Consider the following 20310-nt stretch of genomic DNA (forward strand, 5'->3'; position numbering starts at 1 on the left):
CAACATTACAGAATGCTGTAGAGAAGCCCCTGATGCTGATGGGCTTAGCTCAACTTCGATTTTGGGGGTGACAGGTTCCCTTTAAGCCACATCCACTTAAAGAAATGTACTGGGTCAATAGGTTCTAAAATTTATCACACATACTACTTTCAAGTTCTGCAACTTTTACTCCACTTTTATAACATACAAGATATGATAAATTTGCCCCTTGTGTCCAATGTACTATCCAATCACCATTACTGTATTAGCCAAATGTTCAACATGTTTTGGGCCATGGACCTGGTCACATACCGAAAGTAGGATGAACAAAAAGCAGGACTGGGTTTTCTTGTGCTGTTAAGGACATCAGGGGAAAGAAAATCCACGGATCGCAGGTGGATGGAACCAGAAGACCAAAAGGGATTCATCGCAACTTTTTTGTCAATGCGGTTCAAAGTAAACAAACCTTTTCCTCAGGACAAACCACAAAAGCAAGGCAAACTCCATGTGTATACTTAAATAGACAGTATTTTCAAATAAAGGCGCAAATGAAGGCTAATGAGGTGTCAGATGACCCATCAATTGTCACTGTACTGAGTTTTGTTGGCAGTGGCTTCGACATTAATGGCTGTGTCTGGAGTTAGAGAGCACACCAATTTTACACAATTAGGGCAAGTTCACACTAGGCGTTGTTTCGATAAGAACTCTTTAGGTTTACAATTTATGTCTGTTTCTCAGTACGCTGAGTGACCAGTAAGGCTATCATCAGGGGAAGTCACCCAATTCTAGTCATTTATAACAAATGTACAGTACAGACTAAAAGTTTGGACACCTCATTTAAAGATTTTTCTGTATTTTCATGACCATGAAAATTGTACATTCACACTGAAGGCTGAAATTATGAATTAACATATGTGGAATTATATACTTAACAAAAAAGAGTGAAACAACTGAAATTATGTCTTATATTCTAGGTTCTTCAAAGTAGCCACCTTTTGCTTTAATGACGGCTTTGCACACTCTTGGCATTCTCTTGATGAGCTTCAAGAGGTAGTCACCGGGAATGGTTTTCACTTCACAGGTGTGCCCTGTCAGGTTTAATAAGTGGGATTTCTTGACTTATAAATGGGGTTGGGACCATCAGTTGTGTTGTGCAGAAGTCTGGTGGATACACAGCTGATAGTCCTACTGAATAGACTGTTAGAATTTGTATTATGTTAAGAAAAAAGCAGCTAAGTAAAGAAAAATGAGTGGCCATCATTACTTTAAGAAATGAAGGTTAGTCAGTCTGAAAAATTGGGAAAACTTTGAAAGTGTCCCCAAGTGCAGTAACAGAAACCATCAAGCGCTACAAAGAAAGTGGCTCACATGAGGACCGCCCCAGGAAAGGAAGACCAAGAGTCACCTCTGCTTCTGATGATAAGTTTATCCGAGTCACCAGCCTCAGAAATCGCAGGTTAACAGCAGTTCAGATTAGAGGCCAGGTCAATGCCACACAAAGTTCTAGCAGCAGACACATCTCTACAACAACTGTTAAGAGGAGACTTTGTGCAGCAGGCCTTCATGGTAAAATAGCTGCTAGGAAACCACTGCTAAGGACAGGCAACAAGCAGAAGACACTTGTTTGGGCTAAAGAACACAAGGAATGGACATTAGACCAGTGGAAATCTGTGCTTTGGTCTGATGAGTCCAAATTTGAGATCTCTGGTTCCAACCACCGTGTCTTTGTGCGATGCAGAAAAGGTGAACGGATGGACTCTACATGCCTGGTTCCCACCATGAAGCATGGAGGAGGAGGTGTGATGGTGTGGGGGTGCGATGGTGTGGGGATGCATTGCTGGTGACACGGTTAGGGATTTATTCAAAATTGAAGGCATACTGAACCAGCATGACTACCACAGCATCTTGCAGCGGCATGCTATTCCATCCGGTTTGAGCTTAGTTGGACCATCATTTATTTTTCAACAGGACAATGACCCCAAACACACCTCCAGGTTGTGTAAGGGCTATTTGACCAAGAAGGAGAGTGATGGGGTGCTACGCCAGATGACCTGGCCTCCACAGTCACCAGACCCGAACCCAAACGAGATGGTTTGGGGTGAGCTGGCAAAGGGAGAGTGAAGGCAAAAGGGTCAACAAGTGCTAAGCATCTCTGGGAACTTCTTCAAGATTGTTGGAAGACGATTCCAAAGTAACATAGTTAGTAAGGCCGAAAAAAGACATTTTTTCATCCAGTTCAGCCTATAGAAGTGACTACCTCTTGAAGCTAATCAAGAGAATGCCAACAGTGTGCAAAGCAGTCATCAAAGCAAAAGGTGGCTACTTTGAAGAACCTAGAATATAAGACAGAATTTCAGTTGTTTCACTTTTTTGTTAAGTATATAATTCCATATTATTCTAACGCATCGGGTATTCTAGAATATGTATGTAGTTTATTTATGAAGATTTTAGAATAATACATTGAATACACAGGATTCGGCCAGTCGCGACCAATTAGCGAGGCGTGGTTCAAATCCCGCGCCAATTCGCGGCCGGACTGTGCCTGTCGCTGATTGTTCGCGTCCGGCCACGTAGTATATAGCACAGCCACGTAGTATATAGCACAACCACGGAGTGTATAACAGTCCACATATCATATAACACACCCTAGTAGTTTATAACAGCCCACATAGCATATAACACAGCCCACACAGTACATTGCACAGCCCGCGCAGTACATTGCACAGCCCGTGCAGTGTATAGCACAGCCCACGCAGTGTATAGCACAGCCCACGCACTACATTGCACAGCCCACTCAGTACATTGCACAGCCCACGCAGTACATTGCACAGCCCAAGTAGTGTATAGCACAGCCCACGTAGTATATAGCAATGGTGGCATCATATCCCTGTTAAAAAAAAGAATTAAAATAAAAAAATAGTTATATACTCACCTTCTGTCGGTCCCCGGATCCAAGCGAAGCGTTTACTGATGCTCTTCGCGCACTTCGGTCTCAAGAGTGCATTGCAGTCTCACGAGATAATGACGTGACAGTTTCGCGAGATGAGGTCGCAGTCTCGCGAGACCGCTACGTCATCATCTCGCGAGACCGCAATGCATGGACCAGCCACCGGAGCGTCGCGAGGAGCAGAAAAGGCCTGGGCTGGATCCGGAAGGTGAGAATATAATGAGCACGAGCAATCCACAAAGCAGGATTTAAATCCCGCGGGCAATGTCGCCGATTGCTCGTGAGCAATCAGCGAAGCGGGATTTAAACCCCGCGCCAATGTCTGGGGGGTAGTATAGAGGGGGCACTGACTGCAGGGGAGTAGGGAGCGGCTGGACTGTGCCCGTCGCTCCCAAGAGTGCATTGCGGTCTCGCAAGATGTTCACTTGCGGTCTCACGAGGCCGCTACGTCATCATCTCGCGAGACCGCAATGCATGGACCGGTCACCGGAGCGTCACAAGGAGCGGGAAAGGCCTGGGCTGGATCAGGAAGGTGAGTATATAATGATTTTTTTTTTTTTTTAAATTATTTTTAACATTATATCTTTTTACTATTGATGCCGCATAGGCAGTATCAATAGTAAAAAGTTGGGTCACACAGGGTTAATAGCAGCGTTAACGAAGTGTGTTACACCGCGGCATAATGCGGTCCGATAACGCTGCCATTAACCCTGTGTGAGCGCTGACTGGAGGGGAGTATGGAGCGGGCACTGACTGCAGGGAGGAAGGAGCGGCCATTTTTCCGCCGGACTGTGCTCGTCGCTGATTGGTCATCGCTGTTTTGCCGCGACCAATCAGCGACTTGGGATTTCCGTTACAGACAGAAAGACGGAAGTGACCCTTAGACTATTTTATAGTAGAGATAGATTATATATATATATATATATATATATATATATATATATATATATATATATATATATATATATATATATATATATATATATAATGTATGTATATATAAAAAAATTTTTCCCCCAGACATAAAAAAATATATCATGACAAATTTAATACATTTAATAATATATTATTTTTACACATATTTATGGGACCTAACCATATCATCACCGCAAATGTTTTCCTGCAGTAGTTTTTATTGCTACCGTGCTGACTTTATTTGTTTCACCCCCTTTTTTTTGTTCATCTTGACAAGCTTTATTCAAACTGAAAACTGACGGGTCATCCGACAGCTCATGTGCCTTTATTCGCGCCTTGATTTGAAAACACTGTCTATTTAGGTTTACACATGGAGTTTGCCTTGCAATTCTGGTTTGTCCTGAGAAACAAGTTTGTTAACTTTGAAATGTATTGACAATAAACAGCGTTTAATCCTTTCTGGTCTCCTGGTCCCATCCCACTATCCCTGGATTAAATCCATCGATGTCTATGGCAACGCAGAAAATCCAAATCCTCCTGCTCTTTCTTCATCCTGTTCCTGCCATATTGAAGTGTATTGTGCTGTTGTGTTTTTACAACCTAGCTATGTGAGAAATTTGCTATCTCTCAGCATCTTTGTTACTAGGATAAGACTCTGTTGCTCTATTGGTTTTCCAGTTTGATCTCCACTATACAACCCAAAAGCGCCATTTAGCAGGCTGGTGTACTCTGATGACAAATGCACTTGAGCTCCAGTCACATTAAGTAAATTAAAAATATGTCAAGACCATTACAATTTTACATGCAGGAAAGCATATAGCTGAAGCCATAATCATGAATGCATTTACAACTTACCATCCAAAGCAAAATACTGCGAGGTAAACGCCAATAATTGTGGCAATGCCATGGCGGATAGTGGCATGTGCGTGTCTGGGACTTAAGTACATGCGGAACCACACAGCAATGATAAGAGCAAGTAGCTGGCATGTCACAAAGTTGACCTAAAAGAAGAAAAAAAAAAAAGATTTTCTGACTTTATTTTAAGCCATCCAAAGAGTTATGGCTTCTGTTCATAATGGAGCCATAACCGCCATGGAAAATGTTTATATTATGTATATAATATTATATATGCACACATACTCAACTGTGTGAAAAAGTGTTTGCCCCTTCCTGATTTCCTATTATTTTGCATGTTTGTTACACTTAAAGGGAACCTGTCACCCCGTTTTTTGAGATTGAGCTATAAATACTGTTAAATAGGGCCTGCGCTGTGTGTTCCTATAGTGTATGTAGTGTACCCCGATTCCCTATGTATGCTGAGAAATAACTTACCAAAGTCGCCGTTTTCGCCTGTCAATCAGGCTGGTCAGGTCGGGAGGGCGTGGTGACATCGCTGGTTCTTCCTCAGCTTTACGTTGGTGGCGTAGTGGCGTAGTGGTGAAGACACAGCGCGCGATCTGCGCTGTCATCCCTTTCGTCGGTGGGGGCGGCCATCTTCCTGGGGCCGCGCGTGCGCAGATCGAGTGCTCTGCTGCACGGGGCTTCAGGAAAATGGCCGCGGGATGCCGCGCGTGCGCATTAGAGATCGCGGCGGCCATTTTCCCAAAGCCGAGTTTGCATCTCGGCTTTGGGAAAATGGCCGCCGCGATCTCTAATGCGCACGCGCGGCATCCCGCGGCCATTTTCCTGAAGCCCCGTGCAGCAGAGCACTCGATCTGCGCACGCGCGGCCCCAGGAAGATGGCCGCCCCCACCGATGCAAGGGATGACAGCGCAGATCGCGCGCTACTTGTTCACCACTACGCCACCAACGTAAAGCTGAGGAAGAACCACCGATGTCACCACGCCCTCCCGACCTGACCAGCCTGATTGACAGGCGAAAACGGCGACTTTGGTAAGTTATTTCTCAGCATACATGGGGAATCGGGGTACACTACATACACTATAGGAACACACAGCGCAGGCCCTATTTAACAGTATTTATAGCTCAATCTCAAAAAACGGGGTGACAGGTTCCCTTTAAAAGGTTTCAGATCACCAAACAAATGTAAATATTACACAAAAATACACAAGATGCAATTTTTAAATGAAGGTTTTTATTATTAAGTGAAAAAGAAATCCTAACCTACAGGGCCCTCTGTGAAAAAGTGAATGCCCCCTAAACCTAATAACAGTTTGGGCCACCCTTAACAGTAACAGCTGAAATCAAGCATTTGCGATAGCTAGCAATGAGTCTTTTACAAAGCTCTGGAGGAATTTTGGCCCACTCATTTTTGCAGAATTGTTGTAATTCAGCCACATTGGAGGGTTTCCGAGCATGAACTGCCATTATAAGGTCATTCCACAGCATCTCAATTGGATTAAGGTTAGGACTTTGACTAGGTCACTCCAAATCTTAATTTCCTTTTTCTTAAGCCTTTCATACAGTAGGTGGACTTGCTGGTGTGTTTTGGATCATTGTCATTTTGCATAACCCAAGTACGCTTCAGCTTGAGGTCACAAACAGATGGCCAGATAATCTCCTTCAGGATTTTTTGGTAGACTGCAGATTTCATAGTTCCATTTACCACAGCAAGTCTTCCCGGTCCTGAAGCAGAAAAACAGCCCCAGACGATCACACTACCACCACCATATTTTACTGTTGGTATGATGTTCCTTTTCTGAAATGTTCTATTACTTGTATGTCAGATGTAATGGGACATACACATTCCAAAAAGTTCAACTTTTGTCTCTTCAGTCCATAGAGTATTCTCCCAAAAGTCTTGGGGATCATCAAGATGTTTTCTGGCAAAACTGAGATGGGCCTTTAGGTTTTTAGTGCTCATCAGTGGTTTTAGTCTTAGAACTCTGCCATGAAGGCTGTTTTTGCCCAGTCTCTTTATTATGGTGGAGTCATGAACACTGACCTTAACTGAGGTAAGTGAGGCTTGCAGTTCTTCGGATGTTGTTGTGAGGCATTTCCTGACCTCTTGGCTAAGTCATCACAGCACTGTTCGAGTAACTTTGGTCGGGAACGTTCACCACTGTTCCATGTTTTCGCCATTGGTGGATAATCGCTCTCACTGCGGTTTGCTGGCGTCCCAAAGCTTGACAAATGGCTTTATAACCTTTTCCCAGAATGATAGATCAAGTACTTTGTTTCTCATTTGTTCCACAATTTCTTTGGATCGTGGCATGATGTCTAGCTTAAGTGATTTCTTGACTGAGAAAAGGTGTGGCAGTAGTCAGGCCTGGGTGTGGCTAGGTAATTTGAACTCCGCTTACCAAAGTTGTGATAAACCACAGTTAAAACATAAATTAAAGGGGGATGGGGGCAATCACTTTTTCACACAGGGCTCTGTAGGTTTGGATTTCTTTTTTCCTTTAAAGGGAACCTGTCACCTGAATTTGGTGGGACCGGTTTTCGGTCATATGGGCGGAGTTTTCGGGTGTTTGATTCACCCTTTCCTTACTCGCTGGCTGCATGCTGGCCGCAATATTGGATTGAAGTTCATTCTATGTCCTCCGTAGTACACGCCTGCGCAAGGCAATCTTATGGGGCCATGTGCAGCATTACATGGGGCAAATATTTCTATGGAGCATCTTATGGGGCCATGTGCAGCATTACATGGGGCAAATATTTCTATGGAGCATCTTATGGGGCCATGTGCAGCATTATATGGGGGCAAATATCTGTATGGAGCATCTTATGGTGCCATAATCAGCATTTGTGCAGCATTATATGGGGCAAATGTGTCTATGGAGCATCTTATGGGGCCATAATCAGCATTTGTGCAGCATTGTATGTGGCAAATGTCTGTATGGAGCATATTATGGGGCCATCATTAACCTTTGTGCAGCATTATATGGGGCGTATTTTGTATTGAGCATCTTATTGGACCCATCATGAACTGTATGGAGCATTATAATGGGCTCCTGATTCAATATGGATATTCAAAAACACTTAACCTACTGATGTCTCAATTAATTTTACTTTTATTGGTATCTATTTTTATTTATGACATTTACCGGTAGCTGCTGCATTTTACACCCTTGGCTTATACTCGAGTCATTAAGTTTTCCCAGTTTTTTGTGGCAAAATTAGGGGTCTCGGCTTATACTCGGGTCGGCTTATACTCAAGTATATACGGTACATTTATTTTAATTTTGCGGTGAGAAATAAGTATTTTATCCCTCTGGCAATCAAGACTTAATACTTGGTGGCAAAACCCTTGTAGTTGATGATGAGGTTTGTGCACATGTCAGGAGGAATTTTGGTCCACTCCTCTTTTTAGATCATCTCTAAATGATCTGATAAAGTTAAAGGCTAGATCAGAAGCACTTAATGCAAGCCTATGAGTGCCAGAACAAGGTTCCCATAGAATTGCATTGAGAAGTGACCCCCGCGCGGCTGCATAAAACACTGGCGCTGACAACAGGTCACTTTTGCTGGAGATTTACAGGAGCGAGAGAGACATTTTTATTACTGCAAAGTCAAAAGTTTACATACATTTCATTAGTATTTGGTACCATTGCCCTTCTAGTTTCAACTGGAAATACCATAACCCTACACCAGATGATCCCATAGTGCTGTTTTACTCTGGATGTGATGAGAGATCATACTTTGGTCATGTGGCCCTGTTTTAGAAACCTACCCCACCCCCCAATACATCCCCCCCCCCCCCCAATACATGGCACATCATCAACGACTTCCTATGGGTGCTGGATTCACTTCTTCCTACTGAGCATGCATTGTCTAGCAACACATGCTCAGTGATAATGCAATCAAGGGAGCAGAGCTACAGCACATGCTCATGCTACAGTTACAGTATCTTGGTAAAATGAGTTAATTTCAAAGAAACTTCAGGCGCTAGATGCTAGAGACATAAAGTGCTTTATTTCTATTTTATGAAGCCCCATACTAGCATGTAAATTGCAAACATTTTTATTATCTATGCAATTAATATAATATTAAATTGTGGCACAACTCTTTTCTCACAAAATCCACTACTTTGAAAGGTATGGTGTCCATCCTGATAATTTTCAAATGCATCCAGCGCTGAACATAGTGTACTGTTCGATTATATTATTACTCATGCGGCTGGAACTATTTCCTGACAGACTGTTATATTCAAAGAGCAAAATATTGGAAGCATCTAATTATACACATCCAACACACGCTTATGAAAAAGTCAATGATAACCAGTGACCTGCTATATTTCAGTTCTAAAAAGGAATTAAAGGGGTTGGCCACTACTTGGACAACCCTCTTAAGTGCTTGAGTCCTTTGGGTAAAACAATTAAAAAAAAAAAAAAAAAAAGCTTATACTCACCTACCGCATCAGTGCCAGTCCAGTCATGTTAGCAGAGTCTCCAGGCGCTCACATGACGTGGATGTGACACGCAAGCACTGCAGCCAATAAATGGTCGCTGTCTGGTTGCAGCCTTCACCATTTCATCAAAGTGGATATCCACTTTGCTGGAATATTGAAGAACAGCAGCTGATCTGCAAGCGCTGGTTAACTGTAGTATGTGTGTGTGTGTATATATATATATATATATATATATATATATATATATATATATATATATATATATATATATATATATATATATATATATATATATATATATATATATATTTTCATAGTCGTCTGTCTATCTGTCACGGAAATCCCGCATCGCTGATTTGTAGCGGCCGGCAGGCCGTGACCAATCAGCGACGGGCACAGTGCGAAATTGCTCCTTCATACTCTGTCAGTACCCCCTCAAGTTAGCGCTCACACAGGGTTAATGGCTGCGTTAGACCGCGTTAACGCAGTCCGTTAACGCTGCTATTAACCCTGTGTGACCAACGTTTTACTATTGATGCTGCCTATGCAGCATCAATAGTAAAAAGATCTAATGTTAAAAATAAACATAATAAAAAATCATTATATACTGACCTTTCGTCGCCTTTCCCGCTGCTCCTCGCGACGCTTCGGTCCATGCATTGCAGTCTCGCGAGATAATGACGTAGCGGTCTCGCGAGACCGCTACGTCATCAACTCGTGAGACCGCAATGCATTCTTGGGACCAGAGCGTTGCGAGGAGCATCGGTAAACGCCTGGGCTGGATCCGGGGGCCGACGGAAGGTGAGTATATAACTATTTTTTATTTTAATTCTTTTTTTTTAACAGGGAAATGGTGCCCACATTTCTATATACTATGTGGGCTGTGTTAGCTACTGCATGGGCTGTGTTATATACTACGTCTCTGTGCTATATACTACGTGGTTGTGGTATATATTACGTGGCTGTGCAATATATTACGTGGCTGGGCAATATACTACGTGTCTGTGCTATATACTACAGGGGCTGTGCTATGTACTACGTGGGCTGTGTTATATACTACGTGGGCTGTGCTATATTTCTCTGCTGTATTTGTGCATCATGAATCATGGTATGTGTTAAAGAAGGGGGCCCACTGAGACTCTTTCGCCCGGGGCCCTCAAAAACCTGGAGAAGGCCCTGGCTTCACTGATTGGTCATGCTTGGCCGCGAACAATCAGCGACTGGCGCAGTCCGGCCGCGAATTGGCACGGAATTTAAACCACGCTTCACTAACTGGTCACGGCCGGCCGAATCCTGTGTATAAATTGCATTGTTTTGAATACTTCATAAATAAACTACATACATATTCTAGAATACCAGATGCGTTAGAATCGGGCCACCATCTAGTGATATAATAATGCCCTCTGAGCGCCGGGAGACCCGATGCTTACATCACTGGAACGCGACGCTGTCGGTAGAAAGTATAAAGCTGCTGTAACAACTCTGCTGGCATCGCAGCATGGCCTCACATCTCTCACACAATCTTACCCACTGCTCCAGGCCATGATGTGCTTTCTCTTTAAAGGGAACCTGTCACCCCCGTTTTTTGAGATTGAGCTATAAATACTGTTAAATAGGGCCTGCGCTGTGTGTTCCTATAGTGTATGTAGTGTACCCCGATTCCCCACCTATGCTGAGATATAACTTACCAAAGTCGCCGTTTTCGCCTGTCAATCAGGCTGGTCAGGTCGGGAGGGCGTGGTGACATCGCTGGTTCTTCCTCAGCTTTACGTTGGTGGCGTAGTGGCGTAGTGGTGAAGACACAGCGCGCGATCTGCGCTGTAATCCCTTGCATCGGTGGGGGCGGCCATCTTCCTGGGGCCGCGCGTGCGCAGATCGAGTGCTCTGCTGCACGGGGCTTCAGGAAAATGGCCGCGGGATGCCACGCGTGCGCATTAGAGATCGCGGCGGCCATTTTCCCAAAGCCGAGTTTGCATCTCGGCTTTGGGAAAATGGCCGCCGCGATCTCTAATGCGCACGCGCGGCATCCCGCGGCCATTTTCCTGAAGCCCCGTGCAGCAGAGCACTCGATCTGCGCACGCGCGGCCCCAGGAAGATGGCCGCCCCCACCGATGCAAGGGATTACAGCGCAGATCGCGCGCTGTGTCTTCACCACTACGCCACCAACGTAAAGCTGAGGAAGAACCAGCGATGTCACCACGCCCTCCCGACCTGACCAGCCTGATTGACAGGCGAAAACGGCGACTTTGGTAAGTTATATCTCAGCATAGGTGGGGAATCGGGGTACACTACATACACTATAGGAACACACAGCGCAGGCCCTATTTAACAGTATTTATAGCTCAATCTCAAAAAACGGGGTGACAGGTTCCCTTTAATGCCAGCTCCATGTTCTGTGTCTCTGCTCTCTGCATGCCTCATGGCTATGTGTATAGGGGGCCGGCGCCTGAACTCTCTGGTTCTTATAGGAATCAGGTGCACCTGTCCAATCAGTTCCTGACCAATTACCAAGAGGCCTCCTGTATATAGTGCAGCTCCACCCTGTGGTCTGGGCCTGTGCAATGTGTTAGCTCAGTTAGTGTTTAGCTGCTGAGTTTGCCTGGCCTTGCTCTGAGTTACTCCCTCTCTGGAGGCTTTTCTCTGTGCTATTGCCTTGATCTTGTAGTCCACCCTCCAGGAGGCAGAATATCCTGGTCCCTGTGTCTTTGTCCCTGTGTCTTGTTCTATTGCCTTGTCTGTACTTTGTCTTTTCTCTGTCTCCTTGTCTGTGGCTTCCTTCCCTGCTTTCTTTCCTTGTGTTTTCTGTCTGCTTACACTCCGCACTCTTGCGGCTCTACACTCAGACCTTGCTTCGCACTCTCTGGCTTTGCTCTGTGGCTCCGCTCTTTGCGGTTCTATCTGGCTCCGCTCTTTGCGGTACTATCTGGCTCCGCCTCCTGTGTTTCTGCACTTGGCTCTGTCTCTGCTCTTGGCTCCGCCTCCAGCGTCTCCGCTCTTGGCTCTGCCTCCAGCATCTCCGCCTCCAGCGTCTCCGCCCTTGGCTCTGCCTTCTCCTCTTCTTAGTTCCACCTTCTACTTGTTACTTGGTCCTCCTGTGTGAACAGGTCCCTACCTGTTTCTTCATACCTCATTCCTTTCTGCTTGTTTCCTTTCCTGCACCTCCTGTGTGAACAGGTCCCTACCTGTTCCTTCATTCTCCTTTCCTTCTGGCTTGTTTCCGTACCTGCATCTTCTGTGTGTACAGGTCCCTACCTGTTCCTTCATCACACTCACAATAGGACTGCACTCGGGTGTCATCTGAGTGCAGCCCGATTCATACACCACATCAACCAGTCCAGTGTATCCTGTGTTCCTGCCAGTCCTGCCAGTCCTGCCCTGCCTTCCAGTCCTGTGTTCTCTGCCGTGCCTCCCAATCCTGTGTTCCTGCCAGTCCTGCCGTTCCTGCCCTGCCTTCCAGTCCTGTGTTCCTGCTGTCCTAGCCAGTCCTGTTTCCTGCCGTGTCTCTGCCAGCCCTGAGTTCTCTGCCGTGTCTCTGCCAGCCCTGTCTCAGCCGTGCCAGCCTACTCGTCTGTGTTCCAGCCGTGCTCTTCTGCCAGTCCTGCCTGATGCCCGCACCAATCCTGGTGTTCCTGTCTCCCAAGTGGGATCAGCAGCCACAGCCAGACACCACCCTGGAGTAGCACCTGGCAGCTGCCTGCTGCACAAGCCTGTCCTCACCATCAGAGGCTCCAGTGAAAACCCAGGCAGCTGTCATAGTCACGCCCCTTCCAGGGTAGTCTGGTTTGTGGCACAGTGGGGCGACAAACCCACCGAGCTCACGCCCACCAGTCAGGGCGTGAGCGTGACAGCTGCTCTTATTTTACTCACGCATTTAAAAGGGTGTGTCCAAGTACTAGACAACCCCTTTAATATTATTCAACACCTCAAACCTGTTCGACATCTAGTCCATCCAGTATAGTGAAATATAAAAAGTATATATACACTGTACTGTGAAAATTACAAGTTTTCAAAAAACTTCCATTGAATAAATTGGTTTTCAGGGCATAAAAGAAAAAGTAAATAATAAAAGGCATTAAAAATAAACTCCCAAATACATTTAATTAGAAAATCATAATCTTTTAATCTAACAAGTTAATAGTTATCGTATAGTAAAATGGCTATTGTCTTGTCATACTGACAGAAAACTGTCCTAGAATATGTTAATAGAACAAATGCCTGTGAGCATATGTCCATCACAAATCGTCATGTGTAGGAAGATTTGCTCCCTGTGGATAATCGGATCCAATAAAAGAGATATCAGGGGTACGAAGTGAAGAAGAGGCCATTCGCACTGCTGTCACTCCATCTTTCTGGTCTAATCCTGGAGCTACGAGAGGTACTGAGTGAAGATGAGGCTGCGCACACTGCTGTTCACCCTGTCTTTCTGATATATTCCTGGAGATACCAGATGCGCTGAAACAAGAAGAATCCGCTCTTACTTCAGTGCACCCTGTGCTTCTGATCTAATACTGGAGATAACAGAGATACGGAGGTAAAAAGAGGCTGCTCACACTGCGGTCCACCTTGTGTTTGTGACCTACTATTGGAGATATCAGAGGTCCTGGAGGAAAGACACGGCTGCTTATTTTTTATATTCATGAAGAAACCCTTTAATCCAGGAATACAGTCAAGCAATAAGACAGGAAATTAGTAAATTAATTAATGCAAGCTGTCTTAAGTAAATTGGGCAAGTTTGATTTTGTAGTAAGATTTTATGGCACTCCATAATTTAGGCCAATAATAACAATTGTACAATTATATGAGCTTGCGGTTTGTAGCTGTAATTATTCTGAAAGAGGGATCAGCATGTTTTCTCTGTAGGTTTGTGTTACACTCTAAAGCTTGGCAGATGCCAACACTTCTCCCTCCAAGAATTACAGGATGATTCGGATTCAGAACTAGGCATCCTTCTCGGTCCTCAGCCTCGAAAAGGTTGGCAGATGGGAAGCCACATACACATCCTTGTGTAAGTGGATGAGGAAAGCAGTTTCCGCCTGGTAGTTTGTGGTCAGTAGGAGGCACCAGCACAAAAATGTCAACCTAAGTTTTCCCTTATATGAAGAACAAACCTGAAGATGACTTAGTCATCTTGATCCAACGATAGCATGCTACATTTATTAACCCATTAAGCACACAGCAAATAGTAAAGGTTTTTTTCCATTTTCTCCCAAAGTTTATCTGAATTTTTTAAAAAAATATTGATTTAGAACCAAAACTTAGCTATTTCTGTATTTAATTTACGATGGAAAGTTTGCTTTTTGGCTGTTGCTTTTATTTATACACATTATAACCTTGCTTCCTCCATTTTGGACGCTCTCCGCTTCAGATCCCTACATAGAGTTTTTAAAAGATTATTTTCTTACTGCCATGGGTTAATATTACGCATAAAAAAGTATACTAACACTCAGCAATTCATACATGGTGACAGCGGATACGAGGTATGGTCGGGGTCCCATATTGTACCAGGGGTGGGACACACATCTCCTGACATTTAGAGCAGAAATATACAGAGAATGCAAAGAAATGTAGCATTACATGGCACCTATTTAAATAAAAGGGTAATACATGGTCACTGCATGTTTTTCGGGATTTTCTGTGACTTGCGTGGCATGGTCACGACAATTTGCGGATTGCAATATGATTTCTATTCACTGTAAATATACAAGGCTTTGTGATCAGAGGAGCTCTCTACGATGTCCATTTACGTCAATAGGACATATGGACGGAAGATGTTGTCAGGCATTACTTTTAATATATGTAAAAACAAATATGAAAAAAATGCTGTAAAAAGCCTAATATTAATAGGCAATGTAATCACACTTCCTAGGATAAATGAACTAGTTTATGTCCTCTTATACAGAGATTTGGGCATGGACTGTCAGGTAGTAAGTAAAGTGCAATTGTTCCATTAAATGAAAACTCCTTTGCAAAAGGCAAAACCTGTTCTCCAAGTACAGAGGGCTTGAATAAGATTCCACCATATTGAAGAGCTGGACTGCATTCCAGACAGAGATATATATATATAGATCAGGACTCACGAAACATATATTCCTGTACTGGTATGGGCGCTATCAACTTAGCAGCAGCTTCATCTCATTTGGGGTCTCCAGAAACCTTCAGATTCTAAGAATCAGGCTCTGCAGTACTCCGTGTGAATAGAGCTTATGGGCGCATACAAGGGATTCTCACAAAATTAAAATATTATCAAAAAGTTAATTTATTTCAGTTCTTCAAATAGAAAAAGTGACACATATTATACAGAGTATTTACAAACAGATTGCTCTATTTCAAGTGTTTATTTCCTGTTAATGTTGATGATTATGGCTTACAGCCAATAAAAACCCAAATGTCATTATCACAGTAAATTAGAATACTTTATAACACCAGCTTGAAAAAGGATTTTAAAATCCAAAATGTATGTTCAGTAAATGCACTCAATACTTGGTTGGGGCTACTTTTCCGTCAATTACTGCATCAATGTGGCGTGGCATGGAGGCGACCAGTCTGTGGCACTGTTGAGGTGTTATGGAAGCCCAGGTTGCTTTGATAGCAGCCTTCAGCTGGTCTGCATAGTTGGGTGTCTCATCCTCCTCTTGACAATATCCTATAGATTCTCTATGGGGATAAGGTCAGGTGAGTTTGCTGGCCAATCAGGCACAGTGATACGGTTGTTTTTAAACCAGGTATTGGCACTTTTGGCAGTGTGGAAAGGTGCCAAGTCCTGCTGGAGAATGACATTTCCATCTCCAAAAATCTTTTTGGCAGAGGGAAGTATGAAGTGCTCTAATATTTCCTGGTAGACGGCTGCGCTGACATTGGTCTTGATGAAACATAGTGGACCTACACCAGCAGATGACATGGCTCCCCAAATTATCACCGATTATGGAAACTTCACACTATACCTCAAGCAGCTTTGATTTCCAAATGAAATGCAAAATATACTTTCATCTGAAAACAACACATTGGACCACTGAGCAACAGTCCAGTTCTTTTTTCCCTTGGCTCAGGTAAGACGCTTCTGGTGTTGTCCATTGGTCATGAGTGGCTTGACACAAGGAATGTGACACTTGTAGCCAATGTCCTGGATATGTCTGTGTGTAGTGGTTCTTGAAGCAATGACTAGCAGCAGTCCACTCCTTGTGAATCTCCCTAAAAATTTTGATTGGCCTTTTATTAACAATCCTTTCAAGGCTGCAGTTATCCCAGTTGCTTGTGCACCTTTTTCTACTGCACTTTTTCCTTCCACTCAACTTTCCATCAATATGCTTGGATACAGCACTCTGAACAGCTAGCTTCTTTAGCAATGAACTTTTGTGGCTTACCCTCCTTGTGGAGTGTGTCAATGACTGCCTTCTGGTCATCTGTCAAGTCAGTAGTCTTCCCCATGATTGTGAAGCCTACTGAAACAGACTAAGGGACCTTTTAAAATGCTTAGGAAGCTTTTGCAGGTGTTTTTTGTTAATTATTCTAATTTACTGAGATAAATGACTTTTGGGTTTTCATTGGCTGCAAGCCATAATCATCAACAAACTGAAATAAACACTTGAAATACAGCTCTGGCAAAAATTAAGAGACCACTGCAAAATGTTCAGTGTGTCTGATTTTTCTCTTTATAGGTATAAATGAGTAAAACGTAAATTGTTCTTTTAGTCTTTATACTACTGACAATATGTCTCCGAATTTCCAAGCAATAATTTTTGATTTTTTTTCTGACAATGAAAGTATAGCTGACAGGGAATCCTAGTCTGGAGTGTGTATAAATACCCCTCCCAGATCCAAAGAGAGGCCAGCAATATTAACCCTGAGAGAGCAGGACATGAACCATGTCCTATACTATGACATCCGCCACCATTGACAGGAATCGATCTGTCAATGTTGGCAAGGTTATGGAGGGCTCAGAATTTTGAGCACTGCTAAATCTGCAACGAGAAAACTGTGATTCTATCAAAATGACTGCATGCAGGCCAGCCAGCGACACATGGCTGGAATCAGGGTCTCAACTCTTACATAATACTGCTTTCGGATTACATACCAAAAACGTGGTGACACATTCCCTTTAACTTTAACGCTTTCCATTTATGTAGATAGGAATGATTTTGTTTCTTTGGAAAGCATTGGTATAGTAAATATAGCAAAGTGGGATATGTGAGTATTAATCTCGGAAATGTCCTTTATAGATAAGAACTCTTTAGGTTTCCACTTTGTTTCTCGGTACGCTGAGTGACCAGTAAGGCTATCATCAGGGGAAGTCACCCAATTCTAGTAATTTATAACAAATGTACAGTACAGACCAAAAGATTGGACACACCTTCTCATTTAAAGATTTTTCAGTATTTTCATGACTATGAAAATTGTACATTCAAACTGAAGGCATCAAAACTATGAATTAACACATGTGGAATTATATACTTAACAAAAAAGTGGTTCTTCAAAGAAACCACCTTTTGCTTTGATGACTGCTTTGCACACTCTTGGCATTCTCTTGATGAGCTGCAAGAGGTGGTCACCGGGAATGGTCTTCCAACAATTTTGAAGGAGTTCCCAGAGATGCTTAGCACTTGTTGGCACTTTTGCCTTCACTCTGTGGTTCAGCTCACCCCAAACCATCTCGATTGGGTTCAGGTCTGGTGACTGTGGAGGCCAGGTCATCTGGCGTAGCACCCCATCACTCTCCTTCTTGGTCAAATAGCCCTTACACAGCCTGGAGGGGTGTTTGGGGTCATTGTCCTGTTGAAAAATAAATGATGGTCCAACTAAGCGCAAACCGGACGGAATAGCATGCTGCTGCAAGATGCTGTGGTAGCCATGCTGGTTCAGTATGCCTTCAATATTGAATAATCCCCAACAGTGTCACCAACAAAGCACCCCAACACCATCACACCACCTCCATGCTTCACGGTGGGAACCAGGCATGTAGAGTCCATCCGTTCACCTTTTCTGCGTCGCACAAAGACACAGTAGTTGGAACCAAAGATCTCAAATTTGGACTCATCAGATCAAAGCACAGATTTCCACTGGTCTAATGTCCATTCCTTGTGTTCTTTAGCCCAAACAAGTCTCTTCTGCTTGTTGCCTGTCCTTAGCAGTGGTTTCCTAGCAGCTATTTTACCATGAAGGCCTGCTGCACAAAGTCTCCTCTTAACAGTTGTTGTAGAGATGTGTCTGCTGCTAGAACTCTGTGTGGCATTGACCTGGTCTCTAATCTGAGCTGCTGTTAATTAGCGATTTCTGAGGCCTGGTGACTCGGATAAAATTATCCTCAGAAGCAGAGGTGACTCTTGATCTTCCTTTCCGGGGCAGTCCTCATGTGAGACCGTTTCTTTGTAGTGCTTGATGGTTTTTGCCACTGCACTTGGGGACACTTTCAAAGTTTGCCCAATTTTTCGGACTGACTGATCTTCATTTCTTAAAGTAATGATGGACACTCGTTTTTCTTTACTTAGCTGCTTTTTTCTTGCCATAATACAAATTCTAACAGTCTATTCAGTAGGACTATCAGCTGTTTATCCACCAGACTTCTGCTCAACACAACTGATGGTCCCAACCCCATTTATAAGGCAAGAAATCCCACTTATTAAGCCTGACAGGGCACACCTGTGAAGTGAAAACCATTTCCAACGACTACCTCTTGAAGCTCATCAAGAGAATGCCAAGAGTGTGCAAAGCAGTCATCAAAGCAAAAGGTGGCTACTTTGAAGAACCTAGAATATAAGACATAATTTCAGTTGTTTCACACTTTTTTGTCAAGTATACAATTCCACATGTGTTAATTCATACTTTTGATGCCTTCAGTGTGAATGTACAATTTTCATAGTCATGAAAATACAGAAAAATCTTTAAATGAGAAGGTGTGTCCAAACTCCACACTTTGTCTGTACTGTACCTTTGAATATAAAAGTTACTATGAACATTCATTTGGGTGAATATTGTCCTGTGTATAGGGCAATAGTTGCCCCAGTCCCCCAAGCTAGCCCTAAAAGAACATTGTTAACTTTCAACAAAACCATAATGAATAAATCTCAAGCATGGTAATTGAATTATTTTATATAAAAAAATGATTAAAATGTTGTCCCAACTGGTTAACCATTGTCCATGTCATATTAGGGAAATTACATCATTTGGGGGAGAGCCAGATCTCTCGTTCGCCTCAGAGAGCCATTATGGTTATCTTAATGCTAAGTTAATAAATCTGGCTCCAAGAGTGATCTGACGTGTTTAGACGTGTGTACACCCATGTTTAGATAGAAAAACGGTCTGACAATAGGGACAAGTCTTGTATGGACACTTACGTTGTGTGCACATGACTCAACGGCATATGTAGTGTGTTCTAATCCATTAGGCAATACAGTTACTAGAACATAAAGCTTGGTGTTGCGCAAATGTATTTCAGAACTGAAACTGAAATCAAATCGCAACATCTCATCTGATTTTTGATAGAGTACAGATTAAATAAAAAAAACCTTTAAACAGTTAACTAAGAAAATTAACACAATTCCTCATCAAATTAATCCAAAATTCTGTGCCACATTTATTAAAAGTTTTAGACACTTTTTATGTGAGATGCGGTGCTCGGGCTGGCTATAGCGATCTGAGCACAGTTTGTGTTTCACAGAAATGTGAATTCAGTCTACGGTCATTTGGTCAAATACACCAAATGTACTAAAGGTGTAAAACATAAATGGCTGAAATCAAACAGCCTGATACATGATAGATCAGCTGTCAAGTTACCTTTAAAGGGAATGTGCAGCAAAATTATTTGTTTTACATATTTCTATATTATGTTAAACAGTTTATTTACAAACATATCAAATTAAATGGTGTAATTGTGTCCACATGTGATCTGAGCGGAGCAGTCATGTCATTATGGCTGCTCTGCTCAAATGCCAGTAACTGCTCATCAGGTCCAGGCACCAGTACTGTGGCATTATTTCATACAAGATACAAAACTATGGAAAAAGTAGCGCAAATAGGGTCTTACCTGACAATTAAAAATGCTTTTAGCAGACTGTGCTAACCTGATCCATGATTGTATACATTTTTGTATCATTATTCAGCTGCTGCGGATCTACGGGTTATCAAATCGATGAGAGTGAAGACATGGAGAATTTGTGGATACCTT

The 20310-nt window shown here is 43.1% G+C and overlaps 1 protein-coding gene across 4 annotated transcripts in view; it reads right to left on the reverse strand.

The window, feature by feature from the left end:
* Window positions 1–20310, reverse strand: part of MBOAT1 (membrane bound O-acyltransferase domain containing 1) — a 136810-nt gene that overhangs the window by 104522 nt on the left and 11978 nt on the right. For 2 of the 4 annotated variants that reach the window (XM_069730858.1, XM_069730856.1), the window contains exon 2: window positions 4697–4842. The exons of the other annotated variants lie outside the window; for them this stretch is intronic. In XM_069730858.1, coding sequence (XP_069586959.1) covers window positions 4697–4842 — 146 coding nt within the window. The remainder of the gene's footprint in view (window positions 1–4696; window positions 4843–20310) is intronic. 4 annotated transcript variants of the gene reach the window in all.

Source organism: Ranitomeya imitator, chromosome 6 (assembly GCF_032444005.1).
Source record: "Ranitomeya imitator isolate aRanImi1 chromosome 6, aRanImi1.pri, whole genome shotgun sequence".
NCBI classification, from domain to species: domain Eukaryota; kingdom Metazoa; phylum Chordata; class Amphibia; order Anura; family Dendrobatidae; genus Ranitomeya; species Ranitomeya imitator.